The sequence below is a fragment of the Talpa europaea genome (assembly GCF_964194135.1).
Source record: "Talpa europaea genome assembly, chromosome: 1".
NCBI lineage: Eukaryota > Metazoa > Chordata > Mammalia > Eulipotyphla > Talpidae > Talpa > Talpa europaea.
This window is the reverse complement of record NC_140073.1, coordinates 9928635-9941784: the sequence shown is the minus strand read 5'-3', so window position 1 is coordinate 9941784 and position 13150 is coordinate 9928635. Positions and strand designations below refer to the sequence as shown.

Genomic DNA, 13150 nt, shown 5'->3' with positions numbered 1-13150 from the left:
GTCTGCAGAGGAGAAAGACTGACAAGGAATGGGGGGGGGGGAATGATTTAGGATTTGATAAATAATGGTATCAATTAAGTCAGCCATTACCAAGAGGTTTACAGATTTATAGCTATGACAATCTAGAATGACAGAACTTGGGTTTGTTTTGTGAAGATAACTGGAGAATGGAACTGGAATCTGATTTTGAAACTAGGGGATTCACATAGTAAATATTTGATGCAGAGAAAGGCACTGGGGATTTGATGTAGTAAATATTTGATGCACAGAAAGGCCCTACTTGTCAGCAAACAAGAAAAATAAAAAAATCACATCTTCTGACTAAGTCAGGTCAAATCTTACTAGGTAAAGAAGAGTTGAAAAGACCCAGATGTGTATTTGTATGTCTCTCCACATTCATAGGGACACTCAAATAATTTTCATATCCTTTATACATTATTGATGATGTATGTGTCTTATGCTGACAGTTACACAAATATGAACAAACTGTTCTATGGCTGCTAGTAACATTAATATATTCTTGTTCCAGTTGGTGCTCTAAATTCTAATCTGAATCCATGTTATCCTTCCCACGACATCATAAGGCAGGTGCTATTATGATCCTTGTAGGATTTAAGAAGATTTCCCAAGGTTAAGGGACTGATTAACAGCAGAGGAAGTATTTGAGTCCAGAATTTTCTTTATCATGAGTGTGTGCTCTTACTGGTAAGCCATTTATGTCTTTTATAGATGAATCCTTTGCATTGTTCTCTTGCTAAGATAATGCTGTAACTGTCTGACAACCTGAAAATCATTACTTATTAACAAGAGCTTTAAAAATATTTTTAATAATGCTTCCCCCCACCTCCTCTTGTTCACATGAGGTTTATATTTCATATCAGGGATTTTTATATAGGAGATGTTGACCATTAGGAAGAACCCAAGTATCGGTGCCATGAATTCATGAAAAGTCATGAAATCTTTGAAGTTCATATCTTGGAGCTCCATAAATATCAGAGAGAAACTAAAAGGAGGTTCTAATTTAAACCATTGCAGACTTAGGGCTGCTGCTGCATTAGAGAAACAGCCTGGTTTTCCAAGGACCAGCTCACTTTTCCCTCTAGCTGAAATGGGATTGGGAAAATCTAACACTAACAAAGGACTTTGATTGGCCTTCATGTTTAAAATATCTGCCTTTAAGATAACCCAGAGTTTGTTTGTGACTAGAATGCACACGTTGGTTTTCTGTCTCCATGTCTACTCTCTCCCTCTATTAGGAAGCAAGGCAGCTTCATCTTTAAATACCCACTCTCCTAATCTGTTGTAATTGATGGTAACACTGTGTAAACAGCTGGGCATCCTGCAGAGCTACAGTCTCTACAGCGCCCAGTATCTCCTCACTGCATGCAAAGCACAGAGGCTGTAGACCCACAGCCACTGTTCCATGAGCTGCCTCAGCTCACCTCTGTAGCCCTAGTTTACACTTGTCTATATCTATTTACGACTTCAATTATAGTGCCATACTCTAATATTTAAAAGAGAAAGAAACAAACTAAACCACAAATCAGTCCTCTTTAGGACATATTGGAGGAGGGAAACACAATTCCTAACTAGTGTCTGATTTCAAAAGTCGATTCTGTTGATCTACCTGTGAATCTGGGATGGTCGTGTGGTTTTTTGAACCCAATAACTTGCCACATAAGCCACAGAATGTGCATGTCAGATTGGGGATGTTTCCTGAAAAAGAGGCTGCATCCCTCTGTGACCTCAGCTAATAGCACTGGCCCCCAGGTTTGTGAGTGGGTCCACTTTATCATCTGGTCTCCAACTAATCTAACAGAGAACCACAGACCAAGAACTTTGGTGCAAGCGCGGCTCTCAGCAAGCAGGTCTGGCATAGGAAGCCTTCTTTCACTGCATAACTGGAATGGCACCTTACTTCAAATCATGATTTAAAAGTTCTTTAATCTTGGGAATAAATAACTTCCCATTCATTTTTATTCACCAAAATAAGCAGGGAAAACATCAGGGTTGTATGTATAAAATGCATAGTCACATGTAGACACAGGAAGTACTTAACTAAGGATTTTTTTTCAAAAGGAAAAATAATTCCTGACTTATTTATAAAATCTGAGGTTTAGGGGCCTCCCCTGGTGGCACAGCAGTTTAGCACTGGGCTTCAAAGCTGTCCGCAGCCTCTGCAGTGATGGTTCGATCCCCGGCCACCGGCGAGGGTCCCACAAGGCGCGCAGACCTCTCCGGCCACCCGCTGCTCCCCTCAGCAGTGTATTTCATCGGTCTGCCTGTTCTGTTCCCTGCTCTGGCCCTGGTGAATTCTCTCACCCTCCCACACTTCTGACTGTACCCAGTGCTTGTATAAATAAATAAATAAATAAATCTTTAAAAAAAAAATCTGAGGTTTAGGGAAAAAGATAATAGGACATGCTTCTAGAGGAAACGGTATCCTGCAGTAACCTTCTCATATCCTGAAGGTTGATTCCTTCACTTCTACCTCCCCTTCAACCTACCAGAAAATCTGGTGCCTCTAATTTCTTAGCATATCTTAAACCTGAATGCTTCTCTCCACCTCTACTGCTGCCAAGCTGGGATAAGCCACCTTGACTCTAATATCTAAAAGTGGAGAAAGCAAACTAAATTACAAATCAATCCTTTTTATTACATGTTGGGGGGGGGAAATTCCTTGCTAAATTCATGATTTCAAAGGTAGATGCTGTTTTTCTACCTTGGAAACTGGGATGGTCTTCTGGTGTGTCTGAACCAGTAACTTGCCACATAAGGGGAAAATATTGCAATATCCTTCTTCCTTCTAACTGGTCTACAGAGTCATCTGTCTACAATCTAGAACCTGTCTATACTAACCAGAGTCATTTGTTCATTTCAAAAAAAGGCTAGTCATGTCACTCATGTACAAAAAACAACCCTATGTGTTCCCAACTGATTCCAAGTCTAATCCTGTACAGTCACCTAAGGGTCCTCAATAGCAGGTCTGCATTACCCACAGCCTTTCTAGCCTGAGACCCACACTGTCTACCATTCTGCTCCAGCTGTGCTAACCTTGTCAGTCTCTCAGGCCCAGCTTGGAAGATGCTTGCACTGTCTCTCTGCCTGAAACACTATTTCCCAGATTTATTCAAGGCACACACTCTCCTCTCCTCTAAGTGTCATTCAAATATCATTTTCTGATTAAATCCCATTCTCACCAGTCTGTTGGACTCTCCATGCCTTCTTCACATCAGCAGTCCCTACCTGTCTTATTTTGCTCTGACTCAACTCTATTTTCAACAAGACTTACTGACACCTTCTGACTCCTGTTTCTGAGCTGGCTGACCATTTCATCCACCAGAATGCATTCACCACAGACAGAAAGAGTTTTCTGTTTTGTTTACTGCTGTATCCCAGTGTATAGTACAGTTCCTAGCAACTAGTTGTCACTAAAGAATTATTTGTAGAGCAAATAAATGGATAATTACCTTTATATTTTGGGGCTTTCCCCTCTTCCAAATATTCTCCCTTTCAAACTGTGCTCCAATTATTCAGGACATATATAGCATCACGAGAACTTTCCTGGCTTGGTATACTATCTCACTCATAAGAAAAAGGAGTGACTGAAGGAGAGGACTCACAACCATCAAACTCACAACCATCCAGAAGGACCTAAATCTATCCTGACTTTGAAAGAAATGCCAATGAAAAGTGAATGTGAATGAAAGATAGGAAAGGTTGGTGCAATCATCCCAAAGCATCCCTTTGGGAATGGCTTCTCCAGTGGGAGGCTACCCTATGCAGCTCTGTCTCTGGCCCATTCCTGGAGCACCTAAATTCTGCAGAAGAACGTGTTCCTCTGGCAACTGAGCATGGATTGCAAGTAGTGCAAATATCATACTAGTAGTTTGCACAGCAAAGAATATCTCAACTACTAGAGTCTGAAAAAAGCAAGTTTGTTTTTATATCCTCTTATTTTCTCCAAGTGAACATTTTCACTGAGCAGGATTACCAGACTGAATTTCAATTCTAGATGGAGTTTCATAGATCATTAGTTAGAATCCTATTTAGAAGGGCGAATGTGCACGTGCGTGCGTATCTGTGTTAAAAGTGATCCTTTGAGAGCCAGGCCAGACTCTGTATCTCCCTTCCAAATGCTACTGAGCTTACAGGGAAGCCAAACCACCTCACTGGCCACATCCAGGTAACTTACCTTTCTCCGGAAGGACAGTCCTGGAAGTGACACGCTCTTCCCTTCCTTCTGCATATTGGCAGGATTTGTTGGACCCAATATATGTATTTCCTTAATAGCCCTCTGTGTTATTATTCTTCCATACAGTAACCCAGATAAATGTGCCTTAGTCTCTAAAGACTCATTTAAATTTCATTTGGAGTATGGGGATCATATATTAATTAGGACATGACGAAAAGAGAAGTGTTTTATTAAGAGTATAATAGAACAGATAGAAGTCACAATACAATAATCAGGTGCTTGATGATAGAAACTCTCCAAGTTGCACTAATTAGACTTTTCCAGAGTATATCAGGTGGCTCGTAATTGTTTCTCATCTTATGCTCTTCTGTAGGTTCAGTTTTCCCCTCCTTGTCTCATTATCAAAAAAAAAAAAATCCTATCAGTCCAATGATTAATTAATTGAGTCACATCTGCCATTAATTTGTATTTTAAAACCCTAAAATGCAGGTGCTTAGAATGTGACTGTATTTGGAGAAAAGGTCTTATAGAAGGTGATTAAGTTGAAGGAGAGGATCTTAATCTCAATAGGACTGGCTTCTTTATATCAAAAGCCAATAGAAATGTAGATACACAGAGACAGCAAAGAAGCTGTGCATAGAGACAAGATTGTGGGGGGTCACAGCAGAAGGCAGCACTCTGCAACCCAAGAAGGAGGCCTCACAGCAAAGGGCTCCTGTTGGCACCTTGCACTTGGCCTTGGGTCCTCAAGAACTGTAATGAAGTAAATGGCTCGGTGACCCGGTCTGTGGTGTTTTGTTATGGCAGCCCTGGCTAAGGAATATATCAACACTAAGCATGTTTTTTTTTATTTTTGTCTTTTATGTGATATGTAAAACAACTACCAAAATTAAAAAATTGTGATGCGTGATAATGAATATTCTCTAATTTTTCATTAATTCATATATAAACTTGTAAGAAAACACAAACATTTATAGAACCTTAATTTTTGCCAATCATTACTTCACTTAGTGGAAATTTTTATTCCAAAATGCTTTTGGATGTAAAGCTTTTTGTAATCTGTTTATTCTTATATCTCCATTCCTGTCTGTTCTCACATCTGAGGTAAAAGATATTCGTTTGTTTTATGAAACTATCCTGAACGTGCAGTGTTGTTGTAAAGTATATTTTTAAAAATACCAATTAAACCTATCATGTACTGAATATGGATTGGTAAATGTTTTTGTAGTTAGAACATACTGGTGGAAGAAAAGAAGCATTGAGTCTAGAATAAAGTGGAGTTTTTATATATGGGGTTGTTTATTTTCATTTGCCCCACTTATTATTTTCATTCAGGGGGAATAGGAACTAGAATGAAATATAAGGGGAGTATAACAGAGTTCCCATACTCTGTGGGTTACTCTTTAGCATAATAAACAATCCCAGAAACATGTTTTTCTCCATGGACTTAGAAAGGGATATTGGTTGTTCTCTTTTTTGCAATCTAAACAACTCAAATACTTAGCCTAATATTATATGATATAGGAGACACAAATTAATATATTTTCTGTGTTCTCAAGTAGAGTTTTATGAAGAAATTTGGAAGGATTACCTTAATAAAAATAAATATTTTTAAAATCTTGAGTAAATTTCCTACACTAGAGCCAGTTCCAAATCGTTCCCTAACAATAAAGTTTTCTACCCAATCCTCAAAATCAAAATAAGTGCATAGAAACCATCCACTTTTTCTTTCCAAGTTCCCCCAAAATAAATTTTATTAAAATCAGGTATGGCAAAGTCGTGAAATACGGTATCATGGAACATCAAATAACCCAATAGTATAGGTTTAAAATAATTTATTAACAACAAAATAATAACAAGAGTGGTTTGATCAAAGTTTCAGAGTTCTAAGAATAACTTGTGGCATTTATATGAAAGATTGCAACATTTATGAACATGTACACAAACCAAGAATTTGGGAATTGCAATGAGGGCATTCTGCAAAATAGGTGACCTCATCTCTGTGGCCTTAAGGTCTGCATTGCCTTGCAGAAGGCCTCTTTGACATCTTTGTTTCGCACACTGTAGATGAGAGGGTTGAGCAAGGGGTTGATCACAGTATAGAACAGGGCAGCCAGTTTGTCCTTCTCTGGGGCATAGGTGGAACTTGGCCTGGAGTACATGAACAACATGGATCCATAAAAGAGCATGACGGAGACCATGTGTGAAGCACAGGTGGAGAAGGCCTTGCGCCTTCCTGAGGCCGTGCGAATCTTCAGAATAGCCAGGAAGATATTGAAATATGAAATCAGGATGACAAGAATGCTGGAGAGGACTGTGAAGCCCACCAAACCCAGGAGGACTTTTTCATAGATCTGGGTGTCTGTGCAAGACATTTTTACCAAAGGAGGGACATCACAAAAGAAGTCTTCAATGATATTTTTACCACAGAAACTCAGGCGGAAGGTGTTGGCTGTATGGGCTATGGCATTCAAGACCCCGCCTATGTAGGAGCCAGCAACAAGTCCAGTACAGAGAGAACTGGACATAGCACTTGAATAAAGCAATGGGTTGCAGATGGCTGCGTAGCGGTCATAGGACATGGCAGCAAGGAGGTAGCCCTCAGTGTAGGCCACCAGACAGGAAAAGAAGAACTGAGCTCCACACCCAGCCAAGGACATGCGCTCAACTTCTGAAATACAAGTGGCCAGGATCTTGGGAGTATACACAGAAGTGTACCAGAAATCCAAAAAAGACAGATTGCCAATAAAAAAATACATAGGGGTGTGCAGGCGGGAATCAATGTGGATTAAGATAACCAAGGTCATGTTGCCAGACAAGGTTATCAAGTAGAGCGTCAGAAATAATCCAAATAGAATCAGCTTCCACTGGGGGTTTGCAGAGAAACCCACCAAGATGAATTCAGTCAGAATGGTGCGATTGCCAACTTCCATGTCTGCAGAGGAGAAAGACTGACAAGGAATGGGGGGGGGGGGAATGATTTAGGATTTGATAAATAATGATATCAATTAAGTCAGCCATTACCAAGAGGTTTACAGATTTATAGCTCTGACTATCTAGAATGACAGAACTTGGGTTTGTTTTGTGAAGATAACTAGAGAATGGAACAGGAATCTGGTTTTGAAACTAGGGGTTTCACATAGTAAATATTTGATGCTGAGAAAGGCACTGGGGATTTGATGTAGTAAATATTTGATGCACAGAAAGGCCCTACTTGTCAGCAAACAAGAAAAATAAAAAAATTACATCCTCTGACTAAGTCAGGTCAAATCTTACTAGGTAAAGAAGAGTTGAAAAGACCCAGATGTGTATTTGTATGTCTCTCCACTTTCATAGGGACACTCAAATAATTTTCATATCCTTTATACATTATTGATGATCTATGTGTCTTATGCTGACAGTTACACAAATACGAACAAACTGTTCTATGGCTGCTAGTAACATTAATATATTCTTGTTCCAGTTGGTGCTCTAAATTCTAATCTGAATCCATGTTATCCTTCCCACGACATCATAAGGCAGGTGCTATTATGATCCTTGTAGGATTTAAGAAGATTTTCTAAGGTTACAGGACTGATCAACAGCAGAGGAAGTATTTGAGTCCAGAATTTTCTTTATCATGAGTGTGTGCTCTTACTGTTAAGCCATTTATGTCTTTTATAGATGAATCCTTTGCATTGTTCTCTTGCTAAGATAATGCTGTAACTGTCTGACAACCTGAAAATCATTACTTATTAACAAGAGCTTTAAAATATTTTTAATAATGCTTCCCCCCACCTCCTCTTGTTCACATGAGGTTTATATTCATATCAGGGATTTTTATATAGGAGATGCTGACCATTAGGAAGAACCCAAGTATCGGTGCCATGAATTCATGAAAAGTCATGAAATCTTTGTAGTTCATATCTTGAAGCTCCATAAATATCAGAGCGAAACTAAAAGGAGATTCTAATTTAAACCATTGCAGACTTAGGGCTGCTGCTGCATTAGAGAAACAGCCTGGTTTTCCAAGGACCAGCTGACTTTTCCCTCTAGCTGAAATGGGATTGGGAAAATCTAACACTAACAAAGGACTTTGATTGGCCTTCATGTTTAAAATATTTGCCTTTAAGATAACCCAGAGTTTGTTTGTGACTAGAATGCACACGTTGGTTTTCTATCTCAATGTCTAATCTCTCCCTCTATTAGGAAGCAAGGCAGCTTCATCTTTAAATACCCACTCTCCTAATCTGTTGTAACTGATGGTGTTCAGAGAGGACATGACTTGATGGTAACACTGTGTAAACACAGCTGGGCATCCTGCAGAGCTACAGTCTCTACAGTGCCCAGTATCTCCTCACTGCATGCAAAGCACAGAGGCTGTAGACCCACAGCCACTGTTCTGTGAGCTGCCTCAGCTCACCTCTGTAGCCCTAGTTTGCACTTGTCTACATCTATTTACGACTTCAATTGTAGTGCCAAACTCTAATATTTAAAAGAGAAAGAAACAAACTAAACCACAAATCAGTCCTCTTTAGGACATATTGGAGGAGGGAAACACAATTCCTAACTAGTGTCTGATTTCAAAAGTCGATTCTGTTGATCTACCTGTGAATCTGGGATGGTCGTGTGGTTTTTTGAACCCAATAACTTGCCACATAAGCCACAGAATGTGCATGTCAGATTGGGGATGTTTCCTGAAAAAAGGGGCTGCATCCCTCTGTGACCTCAGCTAATAGCACTGGTGCCCCGGTTTGTGAGTGGATCCATTTTATCATCTGGTCTCCAGCTAATCGAACAGAGAACCTCAGACCACAAACTTTGGTGCAAGCCCGGCTCTCAGCAAGCAAGTCTGGCATAGGAAGACTTGTCATTGTATAACTGGAATGGCACCTTACTTCAAATTCTGATTTAAAAGCTCTTTAATCTTGCGAATAAATAAATTTCCATTCACATTTATTCACCAAAAAAGCAGGGAAAACATCAGGGCTGCAAATTTAAAATGCATAGTCACATGTAGACACAGGAAGTACCTAACTAAGGATTTTATTTTTCAAAAGGAAAAATAATTCCTGACTTATTTATAAAAGCTGAGTTTGAGGAAAAAAGATAATAGGACAGGTTTCTAGAGGAAAATAATGTGAGTCACAAGGGCAGTATCCTACAGTAACCTTCTAAAATCCTGAAGGTTGATTCCTTCACTCCAACCTCCTCTTCAACCTATCAGAAAATCTGGTGCCTCTAATTTTTTAGCATGTCTTAAAACTGAACACTTCTCTCCATCTCTGCTGCTGCCATTCTGGGATAAGCACCATGCCTCTAATATCTAAAAGTGGAGAAAGCAAACTAAACTATAAATCAATCCTTTTTATGCTATGTTGGGGGGAAATTTCCTTGCTAAATTCATGATTTCAAAAGTAGATTCTGTTTTTCTACCTTGGAATATGGGCAGTCTTCTGGTGTGTTTGAACCAATAACTTGCCACATAAGGGGAAAATATTGCAATATCCTTCTTCCTTCTAACTGGTCTACAGAGTCATCTGTCTATAATCTAAGGTTCCTTACAAAAAAGGCTAGTCATGTCACTCATGTACAAAAAACAACCCTATGTGTTCCCAACTGATTCCAAGTCTAATCCTGTACAGTCACCTAAGGGTCCTCAATAGCAGGTCTGCATTACCCACAGCCTTTCTAGCCTGAGACCCACACAGTCTACCATTCTGTTTCAGCTGTTCTGACCTTGTCAGTCTCTCAGGCCCAGCATGGAAGATGCTTGCACTGTCTCTCTGCCTGAAACACTATTTCCCAGATTTATTCAAGGCACACACTCTCCTCTCCTCTAAGTACCATTCAAATGTCATTTTCTGATTAAATGCCATCCTCACCAGTCTGTTAGACTCCCCCTGCCTTCCTCCCATCAGCAGTCCCTACCGGTCTTATTTTGCTCTGACTCCGCTCTATTTTCAACAAGACCTGCTGTCACCTTCTGACTCTTGTTTCTAAGCTAGCTGACCATTTCATCCACCAGAATGCATTCACCACAGACAGAAAGAGTTTTCTGTTTTGTTTACTGCTGTATCCCAGTGTATAGTACAGTTCCTAGCAACTAGTTGTCACTAAAGAATTATTTGTAGAACAAATAAATGGATAATTACCTTTATATTTTGGGGCTTCCCACTCTCTCAAAGTATTATCTCTTTCAAACAAAGCTCCAACCATCAGGACATATATAGCATCACAAGAACTTTCCTGGCTTGGTATACTATCTCACTGATAAGAAAAAGGAGTGACTGAAGGAGAGGACTCACAACCATCAAACTGACAACCATCCAGAAGGACCTAAATCTATCCTGACTTTGAAAGAAATGCCAATGAAAAGTGAATGTGAATGAAAGATAGGAAAGGTTGGTGCAATCATCCCAAAGCATCCCTTTGGGAATGGCTTCTCCAGTGGGAGGCTCCCCTATGCAGCTCTGTCTCTGGCCCATTCCTGGAGTACCTAAATTCTGCAGAAGAACGTGTTCCTCTAGCAACTGAGCATGAATAGCAAGTAGTGGAAATATCATACTAGCAGTTTGCACAGCAAAGAATATCTCAACTACTAGAGTCTGAAAAAAGCAAGTTTGTTTTTATATCCTCTTATTTTCTCCAAGTGAACATTTTCACTGAGCAGGATTACCAGACTGAATTTCAATTCTAAATGGAGTTTCATAGATCATTAGTTAGAATCCTATTTAGAAGGGCGAATGTGCACGTGCGTGCGTATCTGTGTTAAAAGTGATCCTCTGAGAGCCAGGCCAGACTCTGTATCTCCCTTCCAAATGCAACTGAGCTTACAGGGAAGCCAAACCACCTCACTGTTCTCATCCAGGTAACTTACCCTTTCTCCGGAAGGACAGTCCTGGAAGTGACACGCTCTTCCCTTCCTTCTGCATATTGGCAGGATTTGTTGGACCCAATATATGTATTTCCTTAATAGCCCTCTGTGTTATTATTCTTCCACATAGAAACCCAGAAAAATGTGCCTTAGTCTCTAAAGACTCATTTAAATTTCATTTGGAGTATGGGGATCATATATTAATTAGGACATGACGAAAAGAGAAGTGTTTTATTAAGAGTACAATAGAACAGATAGATGTCACAATATAATAATCAGGTGCTTGATGACAGAAACTCTCCAAGTTGCACTAATTAGACTTTTCCAGAGTATGTCATGTGGCTCATGAATTTTTCCCTCATCTTATGCTCTTCTGTATGTTCAGTTTCCCCCTCCTTGTCTCATTATCCAAAAAAAAAAAAAAATACTATCAGTCCAATGCACGATTAACTGAATCACATCTGCCATAAATTTGTATTTTAAAACTCTAAAACACAGGTGCTTAAACTGTGACTGTATTTGGAGAAAAGGCCCTATAAAAAGTGATTAAGTTGAAGGGAAAGATCCTAATATCAAAAGCCAATAGAAATGTAGATACACAGAGATAGCAAGGAAGTTGTGCATAGAGACAAGATTGTGGGGGTCACAGCAGAGGGCAGCACTCTGCAAGCCAAGAAGGAGGCCTCATAGCAAAGGGCCCCTGTTGGCACCTTGCACTTGGCCTTGGGTCCTCCAGAACTGTGATGAAATAAATGGCTCGGTGACCTGGTCTTTGGTGTTTTGTTATGGCAGACCTGGCTAAAGAATATATCAACACTAAGTTTGTTCTTTTTTGTTTTTGTTTTTGTTTTTGTCTCTTATGTGATATGTGAAACAACTACCAAAAATTTAAAAAGTGATATATGATAATGAATATTCTCTAATTTTTCATTAATTCATTTATAAACTTGCAAGAAAACACAAACATTTATAGAACCTTAATTTTTGCCAATCATTGCTTCACCTAGTGGAAATTTATTCCAAAACCTCTTTTGGATGTAAAGCTTTTTGTAATCTATTTATTTCTATACCTCCATTCCTGTCTGTTCAATAGACTTCCATCCTTTTGCTCTTGATTCATCAAGTATAGAAAATACTATTTTACTGGAAGCTCTCAGTATCTGAAGGAGCATATTTGTATTTTCTAGCATCTAATCCATGGAAGTCTTTGTGCTATAGTTTGCCAAGAAATGGGAATCAGAAAAGAAAAAAAAAAAAATAGACTCATCTCGGAGGGAATTTTCCTGTAGATAATTTACTCTCGACTTCCTAACTCTATCTCTCAACAAAGAGGGCAAGAATCTTTGGAGTCACAATTCTAGGTCTGCATTCTTATTTTTTCACCTGCCAACTACAGGATGAAAGCAAGTCAGTTCATCCTGACAAATTGCTAATCCAAACAATCCAGCTAATCCTGACAATGATCCCATAACTACTTGTATCATTTCCCTCTAGGTTAAGGGATAGATTAAAATAGTAAACATAAAAGCAACTTACAACCTTTCAAACTTTTTTTTTTGTCTGTAAGTGGTCTCATTTTTTATTTTATGTTTTATAATAAAACTTATTTTTATATTCCCCATACAATTGCAACCCCCTTATTTTGACCCCAATCCCTCCCCTCCTGCCCCCTACCCCCCATAGAGTGTCTCTGCTTCATAGTTTTTTGTTGATTTTGATTTTCACTTTCTTATAGTTATTCATTATTCTGGTCCCTTATTTAAGTTTTCTAGATTCCTGCTATGAGTGAGACCATCCGGTATTTTTCTTTTTCTTTCTGGAATAAATCCTCTCTTTCAACAATTGTAAAATTCCAGTAATTCCATATTTCTGTCTATTCTAAGCAGTATATAAGAAGCTTTTTTTCAAATGACCATGTCTCATTTACAACCATATTCAAATATATTTGTGACAACCTAAAAAAACAAATGTAGGTTAGTGTTTTACATTATTGTGACTTAGTTGTAGTTCATTTTATTTATTTCTGAGTGCATACACTAACAATGACTTGGAAATAATCTCTAAATTAAAATGCAGCCAAGCTGACCAAGTATCTTCAT

At 38.9% G+C, this 13150-nt stretch overlaps 1 protein-coding gene across 1 annotated transcript; it reads right to left on the bottom strand.

The window, feature by feature from the left end:
- Positions 1-6089: 6089 nt before the first annotated feature.
- Positions 6090-7128, bottom strand: LOC311171157 (olfactory receptor 9G4-like; the record flags this gene model as incomplete). The annotated part of the gene is made up of 1 exon (XM_084233814.1): positions 6090-7128. One exon carries the CDS (start codon positions 7126-7128, stop codon positions 6190-6192), a length of 939 nt encoding a protein of 312 aa, XP_084089940.1. The 3' UTR covers positions 6090-6189.
- Positions 7129-13150: the final 6022 nt, after the last annotated feature.